The 22,923-nt window shown below is 39.4% G+C and overlaps 2 protein-coding genes across 5 annotated transcripts in view; one reads left to right on the top strand and one right to left on the bottom strand.

Moving 5' to 3' along the window:
• Positions 1–1,110: 1,110 nt before the first annotated feature.
• Positions 1,111–13,808, top strand: PolQ (DNA polymerase theta). 2 transcript variants are annotated; one of them, XM_089839857.1, is made up of 16 exons: positions 2,400–3,480; positions 3,608–3,764; positions 3,952–4,048; positions 4,449–5,194; positions 5,286–5,612; positions 5,861–6,015; positions 6,284–6,602; positions 6,673–6,916; positions 7,721–9,768; positions 9,828–9,941; positions 10,052–10,321; positions 10,437–10,595; positions 11,316–11,876; positions 11,955–12,139; positions 12,286–12,397; positions 13,146–13,808. In XM_089839857.1, the coding sequence occupies exons 1-16, from the start codon at positions 3,133–3,135 to the stop codon at positions 13,577–13,579; spliced, it is 6,276 nt and encodes a 2,091-aa protein (XP_089695983.1). In that variant the 5' UTR covers positions 2,400–3,132; the 3' UTR covers positions 13,580–13,808. The 2 variants fall into 2 exon arrangements, with proteins under 2 accessions (XP_089695984.1, XP_089695983.1); XM_089839858.1 differs by lacking the exons at positions 11,316–11,876; positions 11,955–12,139; positions 12,286–12,397; positions 13,146–13,808 and adding exons at positions 1,111–1,438; positions 1,518–1,886 and having other exon boundaries at positions 1,954–3,480; positions 10,437–11,237.
• Positions 13,809–14,081: 273 nt separating this feature from the next.
• The window catches only part of LOC149674023 (cell adhesion molecule Dscam1-like), a 68,631-nt gene continuing 59,789 nt past the window's right edge, over positions 14,082–22,923 (bottom strand). For 2 of the 3 annotated variants that reach the window (XM_089839860.1, XM_089839859.1), the window contains exons 14-21: positions 22,264–22,362; positions 21,485–21,670; positions 19,524–19,817; positions 16,848–17,018; positions 16,551–16,771; positions 15,696–15,777; positions 15,241–15,630; positions 14,082–14,615 (exon numbers count right to left, since the gene is read on the bottom strand). In XM_089839860.1, the coding sequence (XP_089695986.1) occupies positions 15,706–15,777; positions 16,551–16,771; positions 16,848–17,018; positions 19,524–19,817; positions 21,485–21,670; positions 22,264–22,362 (1,043 nt within the window). In that variant the 3' untranslated portion in view covers positions 14,082–14,615; positions 15,241–15,630; positions 15,696–15,705. Of the gene's footprint in view, positions 14,616–15,240; positions 15,631–15,695; positions 15,778–16,550; positions 16,772–16,847; positions 19,356–19,523; positions 19,818–21,484; positions 21,671–22,263; positions 22,363–22,923 lie in introns of those variants that run through there. The other variant, XM_089839861.1, reaches the window with a different exon arrangement.

Below are 22,923 nucleotides of genomic sequence, written 5' to 3' on the forward strand. Positions count from 1 at the left end.
TTCCTGTGTTTATTATTTTTGTTTTGACAAAATAATTTGTGATAAGTGTCAAAGGAGTGTTCATAAACTACGTCACACTGAGGGAGGGGGTTGAAATTTGTGGGTATAGGGTGGATGGTACTATTGTTTAACGTCACATGTTACTTTACTTTACCATGGTTTACCCTAGTTTTGAAGACGCGCGCATCTGTAAGGTATTATCGTTAAAATTATATACCATTATCATTTAAATTATTGTTAGGATAATTAAGCAATACGAGCGACGTTAAATAATAATAAAATTTGCAATAAAACGACTTTAACCATTAATAAAATTTAGTTTCTAAATGCAAAATCACAATGCGTTGGTGGGGGGATAAATGGTTAAAGAAGTCTGGGGTAGTTTTTAGGGGAGGGATTTGAGAAAACGTGACGAAACGTGATAAAAAGGGGCGAGGGGCCAGAAAATGCCTTTTTTCGCCTGAATTTTTGGTGAAGAAATAATTTGTGCCTTTTATATTTTCATTGATATCATGAATTTAGTCTAAATTTTTTTTTTATTAAATTAAGCTTTATACGAACTTTATGTATTCAGAATTAAATGACCCAGGGTTGAAACTAGGTTCAATAATACGAGCGTCGGTATGAATATTAATTAAATCTTATTTGGTACTCGCTGAACGGAAATAAGTTAAGAAAATTTAAATACAAAATTAATAAAAAATAGAATTTAGTAGACACGCATCTCATAAATAAGAGAGATGTGGGTCTATAATAATTGTATTCTATTCTATATTTGAGAGTTGTTTGTTTGTTCTTTATACAGAGTCACAATTCGTTACTGAATTGGACACTAGGTTTTAGTAGTCCTTTAGACGTGTTCCTCAAGGTTGGGCCCGAGAACCCCAAGCCATTAAGCTAGAACGTCATATTCTATGATTAATCCCGAATTAAGCATAATTTTATTCCACTATTGTCCTCCCTGGATAATCATTCTTGGATTATTAAAGGATCTTAAACATGAAAGATGTACTGTTGCCCAATACAGCCTCCATGGCTGAATCGAATAAGCCGCCCTGAATCCGCTGATGGATGAGACCAATATTTGTCTGCAGAAATGGAGGGATATCCTTGCAAACCCTGGAGGTTTACCTTTACCTATACCCCTGCCTTTGGATCGGGAAATTTTTCTTTTAACAAAGAATATGAATTTAATTGGTGGTCATGGTTAGCATCAGTACTAAGAATCATCCTATTAATTTTTAAACTGGCTATTTGTCCAGTGCCACTGCATCACCCCGCACTGAGCCAGGCAGGCTAGGAAATAAGACTGGTTTACTGGTCAAAACCAGCCCCTGCCCTAAGTCAAAACGGTACCAACCCCCAAGGAAACGAGGGTAAAGCCCCAAGAACATGTCAGGGGAGGGAGTCTGTTTTGTCCATTGACGATTTAAATAAGGTATGAGCAATGATTTCTTTCCTTTAAAATCTGTCGCTCCTTTAAAACTAGGAATTTATGTATATTTATTTTTTTCCAGAATATTCCTAAAACTGGTTTTGATTTTTTAGATATTTACCTATAATCGTAATTAGTATACTGCCTTGGATCTCACTTTTTATTTCTAACGTCGCGTCGATTATTTTGTAAAGTGTATTTATTTCCTTGCAACTTAATGTTAAAATAAAACAGCTCGAGTGATTAATTTGTAAATTAGCCTAACTAACACTTCCATCAAAGAGGATACGGTCTAATCCTACAACTGCCATCGAGACTCGCCAAAATTACAGTTCCCAGCAATACCTTAACCAGTTGGATGTACTTCCGTAAATTTCATTTTTGATTATTTCACTCGACTTTTCTCTTTTTTTCTGACCTTCAATTGGCCTCAGAAATTACGCCCATATCGGTAAAGGACAGGCATGTATGTTTTGTCATGGGTACTAGCACTAACTACCTTCACATTCGATCCTCAGGTAGCTAGAAACCCACAAGACAAGCATATAAACTCAGAGAGAATTCTGGAGAATTAACAACTCGACACCCAGATAAAGAGGGCCTCACTCTCCAAACATATCTAATTTTATAATAAAAATAATTGACATTTTACCTAAAACCCTGTTTCAATATATTCAATAAATCTCTATACAGTAAACTGTTTATAAATCTTTAGTAATTTTAGCCGATTACGTGGCATATACGTGTAAATACTGTAAATAATTTTCGTGCATGGGAAGATATAAGACTGGTTTACTCGGTGCCTAATTTACTCGATTGAGGTAGGCAACGGTTTACTGGTCAAAAACCAGTTTATTAATAGCTTGGGCCAATTTCTTTATTCAAAACCTGAGGGTCACTGGTCCCAATGACTAGTTTATAAATTCCTACTTTTACTAAAATTTGATATGGGGACCACTTTAATTAATTTCATTTTAACATAAATTTCGAGTCCAATTGAATTTTTCCTTTATTAACCCGAATCCTGGGACCAGTAGAGAAATAAATAGGAAAAGGGTCACTGGTTCCGGGACCAGTTTAACACTTAAGCAGGGATAAGGGAGTCAGATGGATTGGAAATGATGATGGGCGACCTGCGCCACCATACCTCTCCCAGTGTACCTCGCGCAGCGTAGGCAACGCCCCTACCCTTCCGTAGGCGATTGCTAAGTGCTGCCGCGTAGCGCCATTTTATTTGAATGAGAACTAGCTTCTATTTTTGAGATAGAGGGAGCGTCCTTTACAATTTCGTCCGGCACGACCCTACCTAACCGCTGGGGATGATGGGAGGACTATGGTGCCGTAGGTGGGGGTACAAAGGCAACGCTTAAGGTATGGGGGTTTCCACTCCATTACTCTCTCCTTCAAGATTTAAGACACCACTAGTCACTGGTCCGGAGGACTAGTTTAGAAATAAACCTTATTTCCAAGCCTGCACTGAAGGGCGGCTTCGAAATAAATGCGATGTGGAAAGTCGTCTGCATCACCGTCTTATTAAATTTGGCGGGAACGGTTTAAATGTAGTTTGATATGTTTCTGTGTCTTTTGATGGTTTAAAATAAAAATCTAGTTGCCTGGCAATAAATATCGAAAATAAAACGGTTTTAAATCAATAATAACGTTAAATTAGAGTAAAATATTTAATTTGATTAGTAAAAATGGACCATAATAAAGATTTCATCATGCATTCGGAAAATGTATTATTTTCAAATGGTGATATCAGTACTGAAAAATTACGTCTGTCTTCGTGGGGTGTTCCCCAATCGGTGGTGACAGCGTACGAAGAACGAGGTATTGTTGAAATGTTTCAATGGCAAGCAGAGTGCCTGTCAGTTGGAAAAGTATTTGCCGGTGGAAACTTGGTCTACTCGGCCCCAACCAGCGCTGGTAAAACAATGGTGGCTGAGATCCTCATGTTAAAAAGAATTTTACAACAACAAGGACAAAAGGCGATATTTGTTTTACCATTCGTATCGATTGCCAGAGAAAAGATGTTCTACTTGCAGGTAAAAGCAGATCTCATAAAATTTCAGTTTTACCGAGACTTTGGGGTTTAGTTAGTTTAGATTTAGGTTATTAGAAATATTAGGAGTTGTTGGATGGAAATTCCAATGGACCTATACTTTTGTTTAGAGTTTGTTTCAAAACGCGGGTGTGAGAGTGGATGGTTACATGGGTTCTCACAACCCAGCTGGTGGTTTTGCCTCTGTTGATATTGCTGTATGTACCATAGAGAAAGCCAATGGTCTCGTCAATAGACTTCTAGAAGAGGAGAAATTGCATCAACTTGGTGATCATTTAATATTGTTTATAAAAGGGAACATAGCATACTTTGTTCTTGTATGAATGACAAAAATTTTAACATTTAACCTACAACCAGCAGTTTGCCTCTGAGTCATCATAAAATAACACTGTTTTATAACCATTATAATTATCAAGTTCTTCTGTAAAATATTTTTCCGTCTTTGACTGTAAAGGCATTCTAGTCATAGACGAGTTACACATGGTTGGTGATAGCCACAGAGGGTACCTTTTAGAACTTCTATTGACCAAAGTCCTGTTTTCAACTGCACGGTCAGTGCCAATTTTCTAAAACAATTTTATAGATATAGTCAGGAAAGAGTATCTTTTCAAATTGTATGTTGCCTCTTGGAGGAGATTTCAAAATGGAGGGGTAATGTAGATAGGCCATGTGGAGTAATAAACTTCTCCAAGAGTACCACGCGATTCGCGCGGGGGGGGGGGTGGAAAGTGCTGCCGCGTTTGAAGGGGCTTGCTTATTGGAGCTGTTGGGGTGAAGTCCTCCCTGGCGCCCTCCTTAGTTCCGGGAAAAATCCCAGCTCTTTGACCATAAGGAATGGCGACACTGTCGCGGTGGGCGGGTAGCAATATGAAAACCAACAGTTTTAACCCCCCCCCCTTCACCACAACAGCTACGGCTAGCCCGTTTATCTGACTTCAACTGCATTTCCAGGGAACGTGGTGAAACCCCTCCTACTCAGATTGTCGGTATGAGCGCCACTTTGCCTAACCTCGATGTCCTGGCATTGTGGCTTCGCGCGGATTTATACCGCACTGACTTCAGACCCGTTCCTTTAGAGGAATTTATCAAAATCGGGGGAGATGTGTACGACGCCTCAACCGCGTCAAAAGTTAGCGAATTGCCTAAGTACGTTTTAAAGTCAACTGGTCAAGAGGATAGTGACCATGTCGTCTATCTCTGCTTGGAAACCATCACGAGGGGAAACTCTGTCCTGGTATTTTGTCCCGCTAAACAATGGTGCGAGAAATTAGCGGAAAATATTGCTCGAGAAATCTACGAACTTGGAAAACTCAATGGGGATAGCGCAATATCGGAACTCTGTAAAGAATGGGGCCTGTCACTGCGTCAGGTTCTGGATGGCTCGAAACTTTCTGACATTTGCGAGCAGTTGAAACGTTGTCCAGCTGGTCTGGACACCATTTTGGGGTTGACTGTTCCATTTGGGGTGGCCTTTCATCACGCGGGACTGACTTTCGACGAACGTGATATCATAGAGGGTGCTTACCGTCATGGTTACGTTAAAGTTTTGGTGGCTACGACCACCCTTTCTTCCGGTGTCAATCTTCCCGCGCGAAGGGTCATTATTAGATCTCCGTTTGCTCATGGCGTCGCTCTTGACGTTCTGTGCTATAAACAAATGGTGGGACGCGCTGGCAGGAAAGGCGTTGATACCAAAGGTTCGATGATTTAATAAGAAATTATAAAAGTTTCGCCTCGTCTGGTTAAATCATTCTGCATTTAACTCGTCATTAAAATCTTGAACTGCAGGCGAAAGTATTCTTTTGTGTAAAGAGACTGAACGCAACACTGCCACGAAACTAATCAACTCTAGTCCAAAGCCGGTGCGTTCGTGTCTTTTGAAAGGAGACGTCAGCTTGAGTTCTAGTCTGAAGCGTGCCATTTTGGAGGTGATTGCGAGCGACGCTGCTACAACCCCTCAGGATGTTTCTCTCTACGCGTCTTGCACACTGCTAGCCACTTCCTTAGCCAATGAAATAGCTGGCAATACGGAAAATAAGACTCAAGTTGCTGTTGACGCTTGCATTAATTACTTGACCGATAATGAGTTTATTTATTTTCAAAAACTTGATAAGGGTGAGTGTGCGTTTTGTTATCAACGGCGGAAATAGAAATGGGAGGCTTCATCTCGGGTTGTAGACTAGAGTTGGTTTAGTTCCTTATATCAGAGGTGTTTGTCGCTGACGACACTTTAATGGGCATGGTAACGGGGCCCTACCAACCATGTTTTACTATGGTTTAGTGTGGCAATCCATAGTCCACTCGATCCACGCTCACGGACTATGGGCAACGACACTAAATCGGATGTACATGTTTTTGGATAGATGGCATTGAAGAAATTCGTTACGCACCATCTCGACTGGGAAAAGCTGTCCTCTCATCGTCCCTGTCTCCTGATGAGGCTCTTTCGCTATTGAGGGAACTGAAGAAAGCTCACAAGTGCTTTGTACTTGAAAACGAACTACATTTAGTATACCAGGTGGGTCGGAATCACAGCTCTTTACCAAAATGGTTTCTGGGATGGGGCAAATTGTTTAAAAGGTCCCGCGCACGCGTATATGAAGGTAAGGGCGTGAGGCTTTTGGCATTGGCGGACATTTTGCGTCTCATCGCTAGCGATTTTGGTATGCTCGGTTACCGCGATTGACTCAAGGGAAATTGCCATCGGACCATTTACCTAGGATTTATTTCGCTCTTAGGGCTATTGGAGATGTTATTAACCCACCCGATTTTGTTTGGGTACGTAGGTAACTCCCCCATTTTTAATGGACCACTTGGGTAGTAGTATAAACTGGATGGAGTATTTGAGCATTTGGGACCAGTTATCGTTGGACATGAAGAAAGTGGGGGAATTGGTGGGTGTTGAGGAACGGTTTCTGGCGTCTTCCATCGGGGGAGTCAATCATCGAGGGCAGACAAAAGAATTAGCCGTTCATTTGAGATTTTACGCCGCTCTGGCCCTTCATGATCTGGTACAAGAAGTGAAGTTCACGAAAGTTGTAGACAAATATAAAATACCCAGAGGAGTATTGCAATCGTTACAGCAAAGCGCGTCAACGTTTTCGGGTACGCATTATTGCCTTGTTTATTTATTTATTGTGTCCTTAGACGCGTGAATTCTTTGTTTTAATGGTAGGTATGGTCGCGGCATTTTGTAAACGTTTGGGTTGGAAAAATATGGAATTGTTAATCAAGCAGTTTCAACAGCGACTTCATTTCGGAGTTCAACAAGAACTATGCGACTTACTCCGTCTCAACGCCCTTAACGCCCAAATGGCCAGGGTCCTTTACGATGCGGGATACGAAATGGCTTCAACTTTAGCTAAAGCCTATCCCAGAGACATTGAAATCATTCTCAAAAACGCCAAGCCATTTTCAAGGTAAGTCCGATTTGATTTTAAGCGAGAGAAAATCAGGTAAGTACAGTTTTCACTTTTATTCGCGAAAACGTTTTTCGTTATTTTTCGGCAAACTGTTGTTATTGAGGTGAATCGCAATTATCCTTGAAAGAAAGCGCGTGATGGGATAGGTTATTCAGTTAAGACAGAGGCTATTTGAAAAATTCTGTAGAATTCCATTAAAGCAAAGTCCATTGCGTCCCTACAATGCTGGTTAATTTTCTACACACCAATTTTACCTTACCAAAGACAGGAACCAATTAGAATTCGTACGCGAGGGTGAAGCTAAAACTAGACTTTTACAAACTAAGCCCGCTATGCAGCAGGAAAGTAATCTGTAATAGACGCGAACAGAACCGCTCTTTGCGCTATACTTGATGAGAAATCAAATATTAACCGATAATTAAGAGTAGATCGTCGCGATGTCTCTGGAATAAGAACCAAAATGAGACATGTTGTCTGGAAGAGCCAATGATATACTCGACATTGACTCAAACGTTTCAACACTGTTGCACTATGTAGTTAGGCCTTTTAAGATATGTTCCATAATTATGACACTACCTATACTTCGTAATGCTAGAGACTTACTGAGAGCTGGTTCGATAACGAGGCGACAAAGTGACTAAACTCGGTTTTGTAGTCCATCTTTATATATAGTCTGTACTAAGCCTTTAACAACGCCTTACCAAGTTACCAGGCGTCGCTTCGCTTTACGAAAAGCTCTCAGTAATAAGTGACTTACGGAACATATCTTATGAATATATGGTATTACTGAAACGTTTCTAGCGAAAAGTCACGCGAAGTTGACAATGGGAAAGAAGGTTGTCACGTTTGGATAACTGGCATGAAAGGCGTCACTGAAAGACAAGCTGCCGAATTAATGGTTAAAGAAGCCCAATTTATAGTCGAGAAAGATTTAGGGGTTGAGAAAATAAATTGGAACAATACGAATGAACATGCCAGGCCCAATACAAATGAAAACTCTAGTTGTAGGCCTAAATCCAACTCTACGGATAGAACTCCCGAACTTGACCAAACTGAGAAAAAATCTGAAACTGAAAAGCACGAATCAGTTTTCAGATTCAGCGATTCGATTGACTTGGGTTTAGATAAGACCTCGACTCCTAAATGCGCCTCCGCCACCAAAATTCAATTTACCGTGAAAACCTTCGCGAAAGCCGTTAGCAAAATCGCCTCTGCTCCTAAGAACGATAGTGAAACTTTCAAAATTACTCCAAATAAGTTCGTTCGTGCTATCGAAGAAATTTCGAAACGTTTACCCAGTGACGAAGTTGTTACTAAATCGTCGAATAATTCAAGTCATACCGATGAAAAAGTATCTAACGAGTTTGAGGACTTAAATTTGGCTAATGTCTCACTCGGAAGTGATTTTTCTGATCAAATAACACCGAGTAGGCGTCAATCTAGTACTAGTAAAGGTAGCGACAATATTTTTGCGTCACCATTGTCAGACTCCTCCAAAATTGATGAAAATCAAATAGGTACCGTTGGTAGTTCATTTTTCGAAAGCCAAGGCGAGAACTCCTCGCTTTTCCGTCAAGCTCAATTAGCTAGTTCGAAGCGTTGTAATGACGTTTCAAGGAGCAATAGTGGCGTGTCTGTGTCCAGTGACCAAAGTCGTAGTATCTCTTCAAAAAGTACGAACTCGCTTACCATCGCGCAAAAACCTGTTGAAACAACGTACATCTCGTTTCAAACGAGTGTGACGGAAAGCGATGATTTTAATAAGGCCTTATTTGGTAGCGAAGGCTTTGATGTTGTTGGAAGTTCTCAGCCTCAAAGTGAAGACATATTTAAGTCGACGCCAAATGTTTGTCTCGAAATAAGTAACAAAAGTAGTTCGAAACGTAAATCAAGTGAAAATTTTGGTGATTCCATCTTTGACCAAAGTGATTTTGCACCTACGTCATCATTCACAAACCTGAATAACACAGAAAATAATAAACCCAGCTCTCAAAAATGTTTAAAATCCAGAGTAAGCGGCGCTAGAAAGTCGGAATCTAATGGATTCTTAATATTTGGGGATTCTGTATTTGCGCAAGACTCGGCGTTTGATTGTAGTACGCAAAGCCAGGTAGTTATTGCACCACCCGCGGACCTGTTGAAGCCTTTAGACGAACCAAGCTCTAAAATTAGTTTAAAATCACCAGGAAGAAGGTTTAGACATTCGCCACCGTCAAAGCTCTCAGTGCCTTTAGAGAAATCTATCAGCTCTCGTAATTGTTTAAAAGAAAAAGTAAACAATGGGTTAGCAGCGATGTTTCAACCGGAACTTAATGGACCACCGTCCAAGCTTTTGAAGGGTTCGGAGATTGTAAAAAAGTCGATATTTCCGAGCAAGAACGACAAATGTTACGAGAATCAAACTCTCGGAGAATCAATCTTGGCCAAAATTGACAATATGTCCTCGTTCGAAGACTCTGTTGGCGAAGTTCCTGTAGTGAATGGCAAAAACACTAATTCTTCGGCAAATGTCGTTTCTGACGGTAGCTTTACAATTTCCCCAACCCCCGACTGCTCTAAATCGAAACTTAAATCGTCTGTAAGATCGACATTGCGAAGTTCAAGACGTTGCGCGAGTTCCAAAAATTCCGCTGTGTTGGTTGAGACATCGGGAGTTAGGACAAGGAGTCAACGGGCAGTACCTTCTCAATGCACTGGAGATGGGTTTTGTATCATTGACGTGGCTTCGACGAGACAGTTGTTTGACGTGTTTCTCGACGAATGGAAGACTCAGAGTTCGTTTTCACTAAGTATCGCCTGTGAAAGGCAAGCTGGTTCCATGATATTAGTAGAAGACCACTATGTTTTAGGTAAAGTTATCTATAAAATCATTGTTAAAATAAATAAGTGTATTTTGATTTGTGTTTAGACGAGGTTGAACAAGAAGATAAAGTGGTTGGATATTCAGTATGTTGGGGTTCGAAAGACGCGTATTACGTGGACTTTAACGAACCAAACAATGACTCTCTTTTTTATTGCGAGGGTAAGCTACATTGCATCTTGTAGAAAAACACAAGAGAGGGAAACAGTAGTTTTTTGAACAACGTTTTGCACTTCTGTTCTGAGCATTTCACGTTTTTCAATTTTAATTAGTCAATCGAGACGAGCGGGTACGATCTCTGGGCGATGGTCTGAAACGGAGTTCCGAACATGGACCCGTTTCTGTCGGAATGTTTGATTTCAAAACGCAACTTAACATTATTAGCGCTGCCCTTCAGAAATTACAATTAGCAAAATTGTTGTCAAAATTTGATTGTGTCGATCCTAAAATTGCTGAATGGTTAATTGATCCATCGGCTAAAGAAAAGACTTTACTTTCATTGGTGGTAAATTATTTACCCGAACATGTTCAACTGTTATCAGGTAAGATAATGTAATCCTACCTAAACTATTATACCATAAATACAATGGCGGGTCAGTTTGCCGTCTTATCGCCTTGGACACTCTTGACGAGAGCAAATCTAATGAATTATTTTAGTTTTAACTGGTACGTATGGAACCGGTTGCATTGGAGGAAGCACTTCGAATAAAGATGGCGGCCGATTGAGAAGCAGCTTAGAATCAGTCTTAGTTTTTCACCTAATGAATACCACGCTAAATAAACTGAAGGAAAATTACTTGCAAAAACCCTTTCATGGTAAGTTACAGCATTGCTATTATGCTTGTACCAACTTAACGTGACTTACTGCCGCTAGAAAGATCTGACACCCTTTTAGGCTTAGCTTCCCATTGAAAAAGCATTGTTTTTTTGGTGTTCCTGTAGCGGTAATATCTAAGTTACTAAATTGAAATTGGGTTTCGGAATAATTTTAGATTAACAAGTAACTATCCCACATGTGCCTTTTGAAGTTTCATTAAGAACAATTAAGTCTAAGTATTTTATTTTAATTGGTTTTGGAAGTATGGCGATATGAGTCTTGTTGTTTTTTTGGTGTTCCTGTAGCGGTAATATCTAAGTTACTAAATTGAAATTAGGTTTCGGAATAATTTTCGATTAACAAGTAACTATCCCACATGTGCCTTTTGATGTTTCATTAAGAACAATTAAGTCTAAGTATTTTATTTTAATTATTTTTGGAAGTATCGCGATATGAGTCTTAACCTAGTTTTTACGTTACGGGGCTTGTTTTGTCAGTTGGTGTTAGAGAAATTTACATTTTTTTTGAGGAACATCGCGTGTTTGACCATTGTCCCTCTTTAAATGAACCGGTCAAGAAATAAATTTTTATAAATGAATGGATTTTGGCTTTTAACGTGATCGCTCGGTTACCATAGTTGGGAATGGATTTCTCGCTTTGTATGTTCGATATTGGCGAAATGATGACCAGTTATTTTTATTTCTACGTCGTTTCAATAGATATCGAAATGCCAACACTTGTAATTCTATCCCAAATGGATCAATGCGGTTTCGGTTACGATCCTTCCGTCGGCGAAATACAGAAAGATACATTAACGAAACATTTGTCGAATCTCGAATCGATTGCTTTTAAGTTAGCGAAAAGACCGTTCAACATGATTTCGCCCAAAGACGTCGCCAAACTTTTGTACAAAGAGCTGCGTTTGCCTAACCCTAACAAAGATAGTCGTGATTCGAATACGGGGAAAAATGCCTTGGCCAAATTGAAAGCCGCGCACCCTTTACCAGGAATTATTCTCGAATGGAGACGTGTTTCATGCGCACTTAACAAATTTTTAAACCCATTGGCGAAAGCGGCCTATTTTCACCCTAAGTATAAGATGCCTCGAATCAGTAGTGAAACCTTAACCCTAACTGCCACTGGAAGAATTTCAATGAGGGAACCCAACATACAAAACATTCCAAGGGATTTTGAAATCAGTTGCTATAATTCAGAGGGTCAAATGAGGGATGATGATCTCAAAACTGTCAGTTTGAGAAACGCTTTCGTGCCTTATCAAGGTCAGTAGAGGTCATTCCATTAATTTGGCAGAGAAATGAATGAAAATGGTTCGAATGTACCTAAACAATTGTTTTCAGGTGGAATTTTTATCTCGGCTGATTATTCCCAACTAGAGTTGAGAATTCTGGCTCATTTGTCAAATGAAACTAAACTGAAGGAAATCTTAAATTCCGGTGATGACGTTTTTATTTCAGTTGCCTCTAATTGGCTCTCAATTTCGAAAGATAATGTTACGAAACAACAGAGGCAAAGAGCTAAACAGGTTGGATTATATTTATAATTATTGTTCGTTAACATCGATCCTTAACCCAATCGATCGCTAACCCAATCAAATCCAACTTTGTCCAAACGACTTTTTTTAAAGTCGTACAAAAAGTCTGCTTCAAATCAAATAATGTCCCGTTATAGATATGTTACGGTATAATCTATGGTATGGGAACTAAATCAATGGCGGAACAATTAGAAGTTGAGGAAACGGAAGCTGCGGAACTAATGGACACCTTTCACAGGAATTATCCTCGTAAGTAATTAAGATTTTTTTTAAATGGTAAGTCAATACCCGTGAATTAGCGCGTCAACAAAACGACTTTATGAGCTATAGATGGCGGTACAGAATTAGCCAATAATCGAGAGGCATCGTAAAAGCCAAAGTGAACGCTATAATTGGCCATATGTCTAATCAGCGCCACTAGCGGATGGTCTGAGAACTACTCCCATAGAGACTAGGTATATTTAAGAGGGTTTGCCGAATTTCCGCCAGGTGGCTCGAACGCCGCGCCATCTGACGGAAATTCTGCAAACCCGCTTAAATATACCTAGACTCTATGGGAGTAGGTATACGCTATAATTGTACCATTTCTTTCTTTCCCTGAGCTGGTAGCTGAGTAGCTCGTCTTTTCTTAATTACTTCCTCTCTAAGCACCCATTTTCACATACTCCTCCAAAATCACTTGGCAATTCGGGCTTAACTCCGCCCCCAGCGCCATTATGGTATGTTTTTTTAACAGAATGAAAGCTACATAAGCCCCTCCTCCTGGTATGTTTTTTAGCACTTGTGGAAGGTAGCCTGACGTTGCATGACGTAATACTGCCAAGTCCCTATAGCAAAATAATAAAGACCCTTGTCCTGACGTATATCTCGTTGATATACGCGTGCCCGGGACCTTTAAAACAAGTTGTCCCGTGCCTATAAACATTTCCAGATAGTACTTGCGCATTATAAACCAAATGACGGTTTAAAATGGGGACGTTGTATTCATTTTTTCCAGAAATAAGAGCTTTTACAAACTCGGTGATTGAAAATGCGTTTGAAAATGGCTACGTTGAAACTATATTCGGTCGCAGGCGATACCTACCTGGTATAAAATCTTCCAATTCTAACGCACGTAGCGCCGCTCAGCGGCAAGCTGTGAATACACGCGTTCAGGGTTCCGCGGCAGACCTGGTGAAAAAAGCTACGATTAACATTAACAATGAAATTGACAATTTGACGATTAAACGAAAGAAGCGCGGATTTTCCGATATTAATTTGGTACTACAATTACACGATGAACTAATTTACGAAGTCCCTGTGGAATATACCGTGAAATTAGGCAAAATAATTAAAGGCAATATGGAAGGGGTGGCCCCATCGGGCATTCTCTTACCTGTTAATTTGAAAAAAGGCAACACGTGGGGAACGTTACAGGAATTTAAAATTTGATTATTGACTGAAAGTAGGCCTAAATTTGGAAAATTGCACAGCTCTATTTACACACGGAATTATTTAACAAAAGAAAATTTTACTGAACACTTTATATTATGCATAAGAAAATTTTATTATATACCTTTGAAATTTTATTTTATGTTTGAAATTTTCTTTTACCTTTCAAAATGTTTTAATGCAACTTTATCTATAAAAAAAACTAATAAAAAATCCTTATTTTCAATAATTTGGTATTTGAAGTGTTTTGGTTAATATTTTGTTGGGTCCAAGCGTGTCCGAGAACCGCTGGTAAGTCGCAATTGGTCTGTAAAAAGAATTCAATGGCTTTCTAAATCTGTACAAAGTTTTGGCAGTTTTTATTCCTCCAAATATTTAAAAATGTCACTAAAAATCGTGATACAGAGTTAGGCACACTCGGACTCCTGTAAGCCAAGCTTCTGGGCGACATGGTTTGAGGGAATAACCGGGGTTTGATTGTGTTGTAGAAAAACACGCCTGAAACCCAAAATATTTCTTTTATTACCAGCAATTAATTTGTACATGATTATCCAATAATCGCGCGTCGTGGAACATGATGATGAGGCAATATCGTAAACCGTGGTTTTTTGATTTTACAAGTCTGAACTTTATATTTAGTTTCAATAAACAGTTAACTCTAGCGCGAACTTCCAAGTCAACGCGCCCTATACCAATTCTGTCATGGACAACAGAATTATTTTTGATACGCATCTTTTTATAACACTGGCTTTCTATAGCAATTAAATGGGGGGCCCAACGTGAAACATTTAGCTATCGTGATTTTTATGGGACATTAAAAACCGTTACGCCTTAAAAGACGCGATTTTCGATAAAAATTAACAATTATGAAATTAAATAATATATATTTTTTGAGTACGAAGCGCGAAGTATCAAAGTCACTGGTATACGTAACGTTTTATTTTCGCGCTTATTAATTTAAACCGGTTTTCTTCATTAAGGCATTGAGCAATGTCGCTCAAAACTTCGGGGTTTTCGACCGCAGTCGTCGGCTTTTCTAAAAGGTAAATAATGTAACTATATATTTCAGCAGCATAAGTTCATAAGATATGTTCCATAAGTTTGTCACTGGTTATTGAGAGATTGTCATGAAGTGATGTAGGCCATAGATTCGAGGTAAAGCGTCGCCTGGTGAGGCGCTGTCAAAGGCTAATTAGTACAGACCAAGAAGATATCTAGTTTATTAGGGAGAAGGTATAAGTTCGCCAAATTTCCAGCTTTATCTCCAGTCCAAACGTAGGTCCGGAGTTAATCCCCGCCTCAAAGTTACAACCGGCATCTCATTGGTTCTTGAAAACTCACGTCAGCGCGACGCTAATGACGAGAATAACGTATTTTCCGACTGAGGAGAGGCGAAATAGCCCGGCCTCCTTTTACGTAACCCCTTGTATTTTGAAAGGGGGACTGGGACTATGGCGCGCGAATACTTAGGCATCTTTAACCTTCACCCTAATAAACTAGATATCACTTCTTGTACAGACTAAATAGGAAGATGGAGTGTATTCAATTCTCGCTTGTCGTTCTCGAACTAGCATTACGAAGTATGGGAAGTGTCATACTTATGGAACATATCTCATAAACTTTAATGATTTCAGTAATTACGTAATTAGACTCTAGCTTACTGGTTTGTTCTGGCATTTACCCAGAGCGGAAAAATTCGGTCCGTGAATTTATACCGTTCCAGTTTTGGCCAATAGTTAAAACCAGTATCGCTTTACCGAAGTAGTTTTTGTGTATATATTTTCAACCATGTAAATGTACAAGATGACTGGTATTTTTTTTTGGTGTCAAACGGGGAATACCGATACGTCGCACACTCGCCAACGTCAGGTTTCGTGACAGGAGCGCCGTTCGCGTCAGAAAATGAACATTTTCATTTCTAGCAAATATAATTGCACTGACTGGCCAGTCGATTTGACCAACCCTCGTTTCGAGTCGTCGTCCGTCCAACATTAGACGCTCGGGTTACCCGCTTCGCCGATGAATGCTTTGACTTTAGAGTCGTAGTAGCCCTATGGTAATGTTAATCTAAATTAATTTATCTCTTTGCCATTTTTCCTTCTCTTAATTGTATTACTGTGTATTCGTTAAAGTAAGTCCGCTTGCATCATTCGTGGTCCTCCTAGAGTGATGTTAGTTCTCCCCGTTGTTGTAGTAATCTGGAAGGAATTTTTCATACTCTTAAGTATGAGACGATAATACACGGGTGTTATGCAGGTAAAGTGTTTTACAGGCGCTCTTAGAAAATACATGGCGGAGTTTACCCCTTAAAGTTGGCTTTCAATTTATTTATTTTTTTTTTTTCAATTTATAATGGACGACTTATGAAATTTACGTCAAACGTGAACCATATACGCGTTATGCTAATTTTAATTGGCATTAAATTTAAGTTTAATTGTGCAAATCGAATTTTTAAAAGCGCGTTTAATAATATTCTAAGAATACCGTGTTGGAACCATAAAAAAAAATTATTTACAGGATCTGTGTGTGAAATTTAGGATTAAAAAAAATACAGGGTGTTTCTGATAAGTCTGCCAAAAATTAAGGGGGATTTTCTTTTTGTGATTTTGAGTCAAAAAAGTTATATGACATTTTGCCCTAAGGGTCACTGTTTTCGAGTTATCATTGTCTTAATCAGTTTCTTAATTAAATTTAAAGGGCCATCCGTAAAATACTCCATCCAATCTTAACTTGAAAACGGTGACCCGAACTGCGAAATGTCATAGAATATTTTCGGCTCAAAATCGCCCAAAGAACATCCTCCCAAATTTATGGCAGACTTATCAGAAACACCCTTAGATTTGTTCTCGTAACACATAACGTCTTTATACGCGTATAGACCGCGAGTCTTTACGCGTGGGGGTCGAAGTATAATACGGGTTACGTTACTTCAAAACACGTGTTCTCAACTTACAGAGGTTGATGTACCTACCCTTTTAACGGGAAAGGGAAAGTCATATTCGTGATCAATTTGTGGTCGACCGAACGTCCTCAAATTATCGTCGAGTTTCTGTCTATGACAAACAGTTTCGCGTTGAGAATGACTCCTAGCAACGCCGTAAGGAGATACCATATACGTGGGTTCCATGGCATGATCACCTGTCACTGAAAGAGGAAGACTTTCGTTTTTCGTGTGTTCGCACATATCACCACCTGTTTTGGAAAATTAATATGAAAGAATAGTACGTATATGTTGAAGGGACGTCTTCAATCGTAGGCTCGTTCTTACCTTGGGCGGAGTTCAATCTTTGCGGGGAATTCCTACGGCGAGTGATTACGTAGATTACCAATAGAACAACAACTAGGACGATGATGGAACTAACGATGGGTATGGTAATGGTAAAATGCCTTTGCATAGCGTGGCTCGCGTTCGATTTTTCCGCCAGTGTTGGGGGATATTCTAAAGAAACGACAAGTTGGCATAGTCTTTATTAGATACCAAAGGAACAAAATGTAATCAACTTGATCTGATCACACTGATGACGCGTCAATTGTTCGGAACAAGTAGTCTCCCACTCCCTGTTTCATAGTGTTTCTCCTTAATAATAATAATTGCATCTATTTTTCTCTAAAGCGATAAAAAATAGGCTAAACTACACTCGCAATCTCTTAGCTTAATTTTGGGAAATGTCTTCATTGACATTAAGTTAAGCTATAATGAACCTACCTTAAGTACTTGCTAAAATTATGATTTGTTACGTAACCCTCGTCTTCCCTTTGTAACATTTGGGAACGCTTAACCCCTCCCTCGTCTAGTCGTTAACGTAATTTGTTAACAGGCTACCGTGATAAATACAGGGTGTTTGTGAAAGGTCCATCAATAATGAAAGGGCGTATTTATTGGGCCATTTTGAGTCGAAAATGTTCTATGACATTTTTCCGTCCGGGCCACTGTTTTCAAGTTATGATTGGAGTAATTTACGGATGACCCCCTTGAATTTAATTAAGAAATTGAAAGACAGCGTTAATTTAATTAAGGGGTCATCCCTAAAATATTGTAATCATAACTCGAAAACCGTGGCTCGGACGGCAAAATGTCATAGAACATTTTCGACTCACAATGGCCCAATAAATACGTTTTTTCATTATTGATGGACTTTTCACAAACACCCTGTATGTTCAAAACACTAAGAACGTTTAGGCAATACAGGGTGTTCTACAAAGGGTGGTAGAACCGAAGCATAGTGATTTTGAGTCGAAAATTTTCTAGGACATTTTTGCATTAAGAGCCACCGGTTACATGCAATCATATAAGTGTTTTACGGATGCTCCATTAAATTTAAGAAACAAGACAATGCTAATAAATTAAAAACACTCTATGGCAAAATTTCGTAGAAGTTACATTTTCGACTCAAAACCACCTATAGAACCCACTGAGCTTCGGTCCTACCATCCTTTTTTGTAACACCCTGTATAAACACTTCAACCGTGCCAATGTTTCTTTTAGTAATGGTTAAGTTCTCCTATTTTATAGCTCAATCGTGCTCCTCTTTTGCAAATAGTTCTAGCCTCTTAAGTTAAAAAAAATCGATCGTCACGTGGAAAGTAGAGTCCATTCTTCTCTCTCCACCAACGATTAAATAATCCTGCGCGCGTGATTCCGATGGAAAGAGCTAATAAGTTGGCTCAGGTCTTTAGAAATTCTTGAAACTCATTAGGTTTCAGAAATAAGTATCGCGGTGAGGATTGTGGGTCAGGGAGACTATAGGGGGGAGAAAATCGATTGAAGTATTGCGCGGTTTGCAAAATCGTAGAGTGTGTATAATGCGGAATCATCGTTGAAACATTAAGGGTTTGTATGTCTTGCCAAAAACAGACCTGTAGTCTCAATTTTAAAGAAATTAATTTGGAGTAGGCGTATTCGGGTAACGGTTTTTGTAAGGTATCCTCTATGAGAGTTGGATTTAAGTGTTGAGGCAAGACGAGATACAAACGTTCGATGCTCTTTTATACGCCCTTTAAAATATATACTAGTTAAAGGGATCCACAAGTCGATTGCCCAGGGTAATATTGTTATACTCGCCCACTGCTTAGCTAGGGCGAGTTCCCCTTTATGTATAGAATTCGCAAAGTTTATGGTGTTTCCGCATCACCTAAAACTTTAGCATATTGGCTGACCTAAAACCCAGTTTCTATACAATACCGCTTAGGTTCTATCTCAGAGTTTTTACGATTTTACGACATTATTCAAGATAACGACTTTCAATCCACGAATGAAGGCCCGAGTGCTTTTGATTGAAATAACCGCGAACCCTTTTTATAACCATTAATTGAAGGTAGCCGTAGCGGTAACTGCGCTAATCTATACGAAGGATATTGCTAGGGCACGTATACTATAGTTTAAACCGTTTTTCTCTGACCAAGGCGGAAACCGGCTTCAGTTATCGTTTGGAGCTTCGTAATATATCTTTCTGGCGCCCCTGCCTTATTTTACGACATTGTGGGTGCCTATGCTTGTTCTAACCTAGCTTTTAAAGCAAATGTCGGCTCCTGTCATGGAGGTTGTTCTAAAACACACCAATTTTACCTTGACAAAAGCAGGAACTAATCAGAACTCGTTCATGGGGGCGGAGCTAAAACTAGCCTTTGCTAAGCTTAGCGGGCTAGAAAATTCCACCCCTAGACTATGATGGCATCTAGTGGCATTTGTTTAAACGAAACCATAGCCGAGACTCGCTTTAAACCTTAAAAGATGAAAACTTTTCCCTCTGTTTCATGTTGTACTCTGTTCGAAAATCTAGTGAAATTTCACAAACAGGGGACTTTTAATTTAATTTAATTAAATTCAATTTTAATAATCGAGTGTTTGTTTGGGAAATGCGCTGTAATTATATGGTAGGGTTTTCACATTTTACTTGTCTAAAATATTAACGAACTTTCCATTAAAAGAAAAGGGTTTTCTTACCACCGTGTAAAGTGAGTGTACCAACTTCGTATTCCCTCGCCGTTGATCCAGCGTCGTTGTGAGCGGTGAGGGAAACAACGTACCAAGTAGCCGGAGTCAAGTCGTATATATAGATATGTTGTTGCTGCGGTATGATATTGTTCGATACGAGTGTCCATTCCGGGTGGTCAGTTTGCCGATATTGAATTACGAAGAACGTAATCGGGCACCCACCCGAGTTCCAGGCTCTCAAGTGCACGATCATATACGTTGAGTTCACCGAGAAAAGGTCACGCTGATCCGGAACTTCCGGAGCTATATAAATATGAAACAAAAGAAAATACATACAATCGAGTTATTGGACTCTGCCCTGCTATCGTTTGCGGTTAAAGAATAAAAAGCTAAGGTGATCAAAGGAAAGGACTCCGAGCTGAAACATTAACTTTTGGAAGCATTTATAGCATATATCAGGAATGCATACCGCTAAAAGGATTTATTGTACTCCCATACCGCACGTGTTAATTTCTACGCCGGTTTTATAAAAAGAACACTTTTGACTCAAAATCGCCAAAAGAACATCCCCCCTAATTTATGCCGGACTTATCAGAAACACCCTGTGTATAGACCCTATATAAATTTACATGGTAACAGTTATTCTCACTGGCATGTTTGCCTAAATTATTAACACCATTGCTAACTGAACCATAAAACTGAATAATTTGATTTTAGAAAGACTACTTCTAAAGTTTACTCTATGACGCAAGTTTGCTTGATACGTTAGACACGGTCGTCCGCTTTTAAATTATAAGGTCGTCGCATTGATCTAATGTAACCAAACAGCTAATCCTCTAGAAACCTTTTCCTTCCATCTCCATTGATTATGGAATTTCACGGTTAATAATTTCAGGTCGTGTTTTTGGAATTGGTCGTGGAGTACTCTACTAAAAGGATAACGGTAACACCAGGAGAAGGTTAATTAGAAGTGATTGGGATGACTTCTTCTCAAGATTGGGACGTAGGTGAACCCATAGCCATTTTAGCTAAATTATTAACCCCTAATTAAGCATAATTTTTATTTAATTTGAAAATTGTTTAAATATGATAGAAAACCAACATTATCATGCAGATATTTTACATGGGTAGGCCCAAAGAGTATTAAGTGTTTAGTGTCAACATATAGACAGGAAAATCTTCCCGGTTTCCACTCGGGCAATGGCGGGTAGCTTCGTTATCTATATCTATATAAATCAAAGTCCTGACTGACTGACTGACTGACTGACTGAATGACAGACTGACTGATAATCAACGCCCAGCCCAAACCGCTTGCCCTAGAAGGCTGAAAATTTGCAGGAACGTTATTCATAAGTAGTAGGCGCGTACTAAGAAAGATTTTTCCAATCCGCCGCCATCTTAAAAAATGGCGCCCAGAAATGTAAAATATATTCTCTATGCAATTAAGTACACGCGTTTCAACCGATTTCACAAATATTTAGTACACTGGTTTGCTTTAACCTATAGACGGGCTGAATGGTCTTTCGGGTTCGATTTTTCGCTATCTTTTAAAATGGCGCCCAGAAATGTAAGAAAATATTCTCTATGCAATAAGTCCGCGCGTATTAACCGATTTCACAAATATTTAGTAGAATGGTTTCCTTTAACCTATAGACGGGCTGAATGGTATTTTGGGTTCGATTTGTTGCCATCTTTTTAAATGGCGGCCAAAAACTTAAAAACCCATCTTTATGGAATAATGTCCGCGTGAAAAGTAATAAAAAATATCCCGACGGGCTGACACACTGTGCCGAGTGCCTTAGCTCCTTGGGTGCTACAAAAATATTAGTCATCAGTAAAATCTACACATTCTTTATATCATTTTAGATGGAAGTTCTTATTACACGCGAGCAACGCCGCGGGTAACGGCTAGTAGTTTTATATAACTTGTAAGTCTGATTTTACCTTTAAAATATAAAAGGGATACTCACGTCCGCCGTCAGTAGAGGCGTAGATAATCTTGCTTGGATCGCTTCGACCCGCTCGGTTGTAAGCGGCGATATAAAATCCGTATTTAGTGCCACATTTCAGTTCTCGCACATTGAAGACCGTCGTGGAATTTCCAGCGTGCGTCTCTTGCCAAGGACCTTCTTCCGTTTTATAGTAGATTTTATAACCTGAAATAAATTTTGCAAGGAAAAAGTAAAGAAAATGGGCCTTATATAACACGAAAAAATGTTATTGCCCAAAGTATTTATTCTAAAGCGTATTCCATTTACTATACCCTGAAGCGCCCTCAGAGTGCTCTGAAAACATTTAGCGTCTTGCATTTTTACACCTAGATAACCTAACGCAAGGATTTCCGTTTTCTATTTACCGCCCATGTACCCCTTGGAATCAATATCAAAGAAGTCCTCCAATCATCCTTGGCGTTTTGTTAGGGTTGTACTGCTGGGAGGACTTCGTTGACGTAGATGAGGGTACATAGGTATGAAGATTTTGATTCCATCTCCATCCCACTCTCTTGAACCACAAAAATACTCTGTAAGAAGCTCATTGCATCCCTTTAAGATCTACTTATGGCGAAAAAATATTTTCAAAAACTTTCTCATTTATAGCGCTTCTTTCTTTTGAAATTCCCACTCTGTCGATTTCATCCGGAAGTGAAACTAAGGATAATTAGTCCTTTGGCGAAAGCTGGGATTGAAAATTAGAGCGCTCCCCTCCCCGAAATGTAGAACAAAGGTTTGGCAAATGAGGGGTGCTTTACCTGTGACGGGAGTAAAATGGTTAGAATCGGGAACCCAGCTCAACTGAATGGAAGTTGCGCTCGTCGACGAAACTCGAAATGAAGGAGCCTCCGGTGGGTCTGCAAAAAGAGCACAAAACAATGCAATAAGCTTTTGCTCAAATTTCTCCCGCTGCTCTTTTGTAAGGATATACCTAGCCAAGATGAATACATAGTGTTCAGACTAGGAGGACTGATACCATTTACACCAGGATGCCAGGCTACTTTTGGACAAAGTGCAGTTCCAAGTAGCGTGGCCTCCTGGTGTAAATGGTATCAATCCTCCTAGTCTGAAAACCATGTATGTATAAACGACGTAATGATCTTGCTATTTTTACGAGCCTAATTTCTGTAGGGAGCTCGCGCACATCGATCGGACATTCAAAATTAGAATTTTTTCATGAATTAAAGGGACTATAAAGAAGGTAAACGTGGTAGGGTAAACATAATTTGAAATACGTCAGACGCACGTGACCGAGGAGAGGCGTGGTTCAAAGGAACTTAGCTCGTTTTATTTCGAAAACTAGAACTTCAGGCGAAAACAAGGCCTAAGTGTCTAGTCCCAATCCAAACGAAGGCTATAGATCTTGGCGACACGTGATGCCTGTGACGTATTTCATATAATTTTACCCACCCGCCGCT

Source organism: Phalangium opilio, unplaced genomic scaffold (assembly GCF_054372755.1).
Source record: "Phalangium opilio isolate 3A_F unplaced genomic scaffold, DU_Popi_V2 ptg000048l_1, whole genome shotgun sequence".
Classification (NCBI taxonomy): domain Eukaryota; kingdom Metazoa; phylum Arthropoda; class Arachnida; order Opiliones; family Phalangiidae; genus Phalangium; species Phalangium opilio.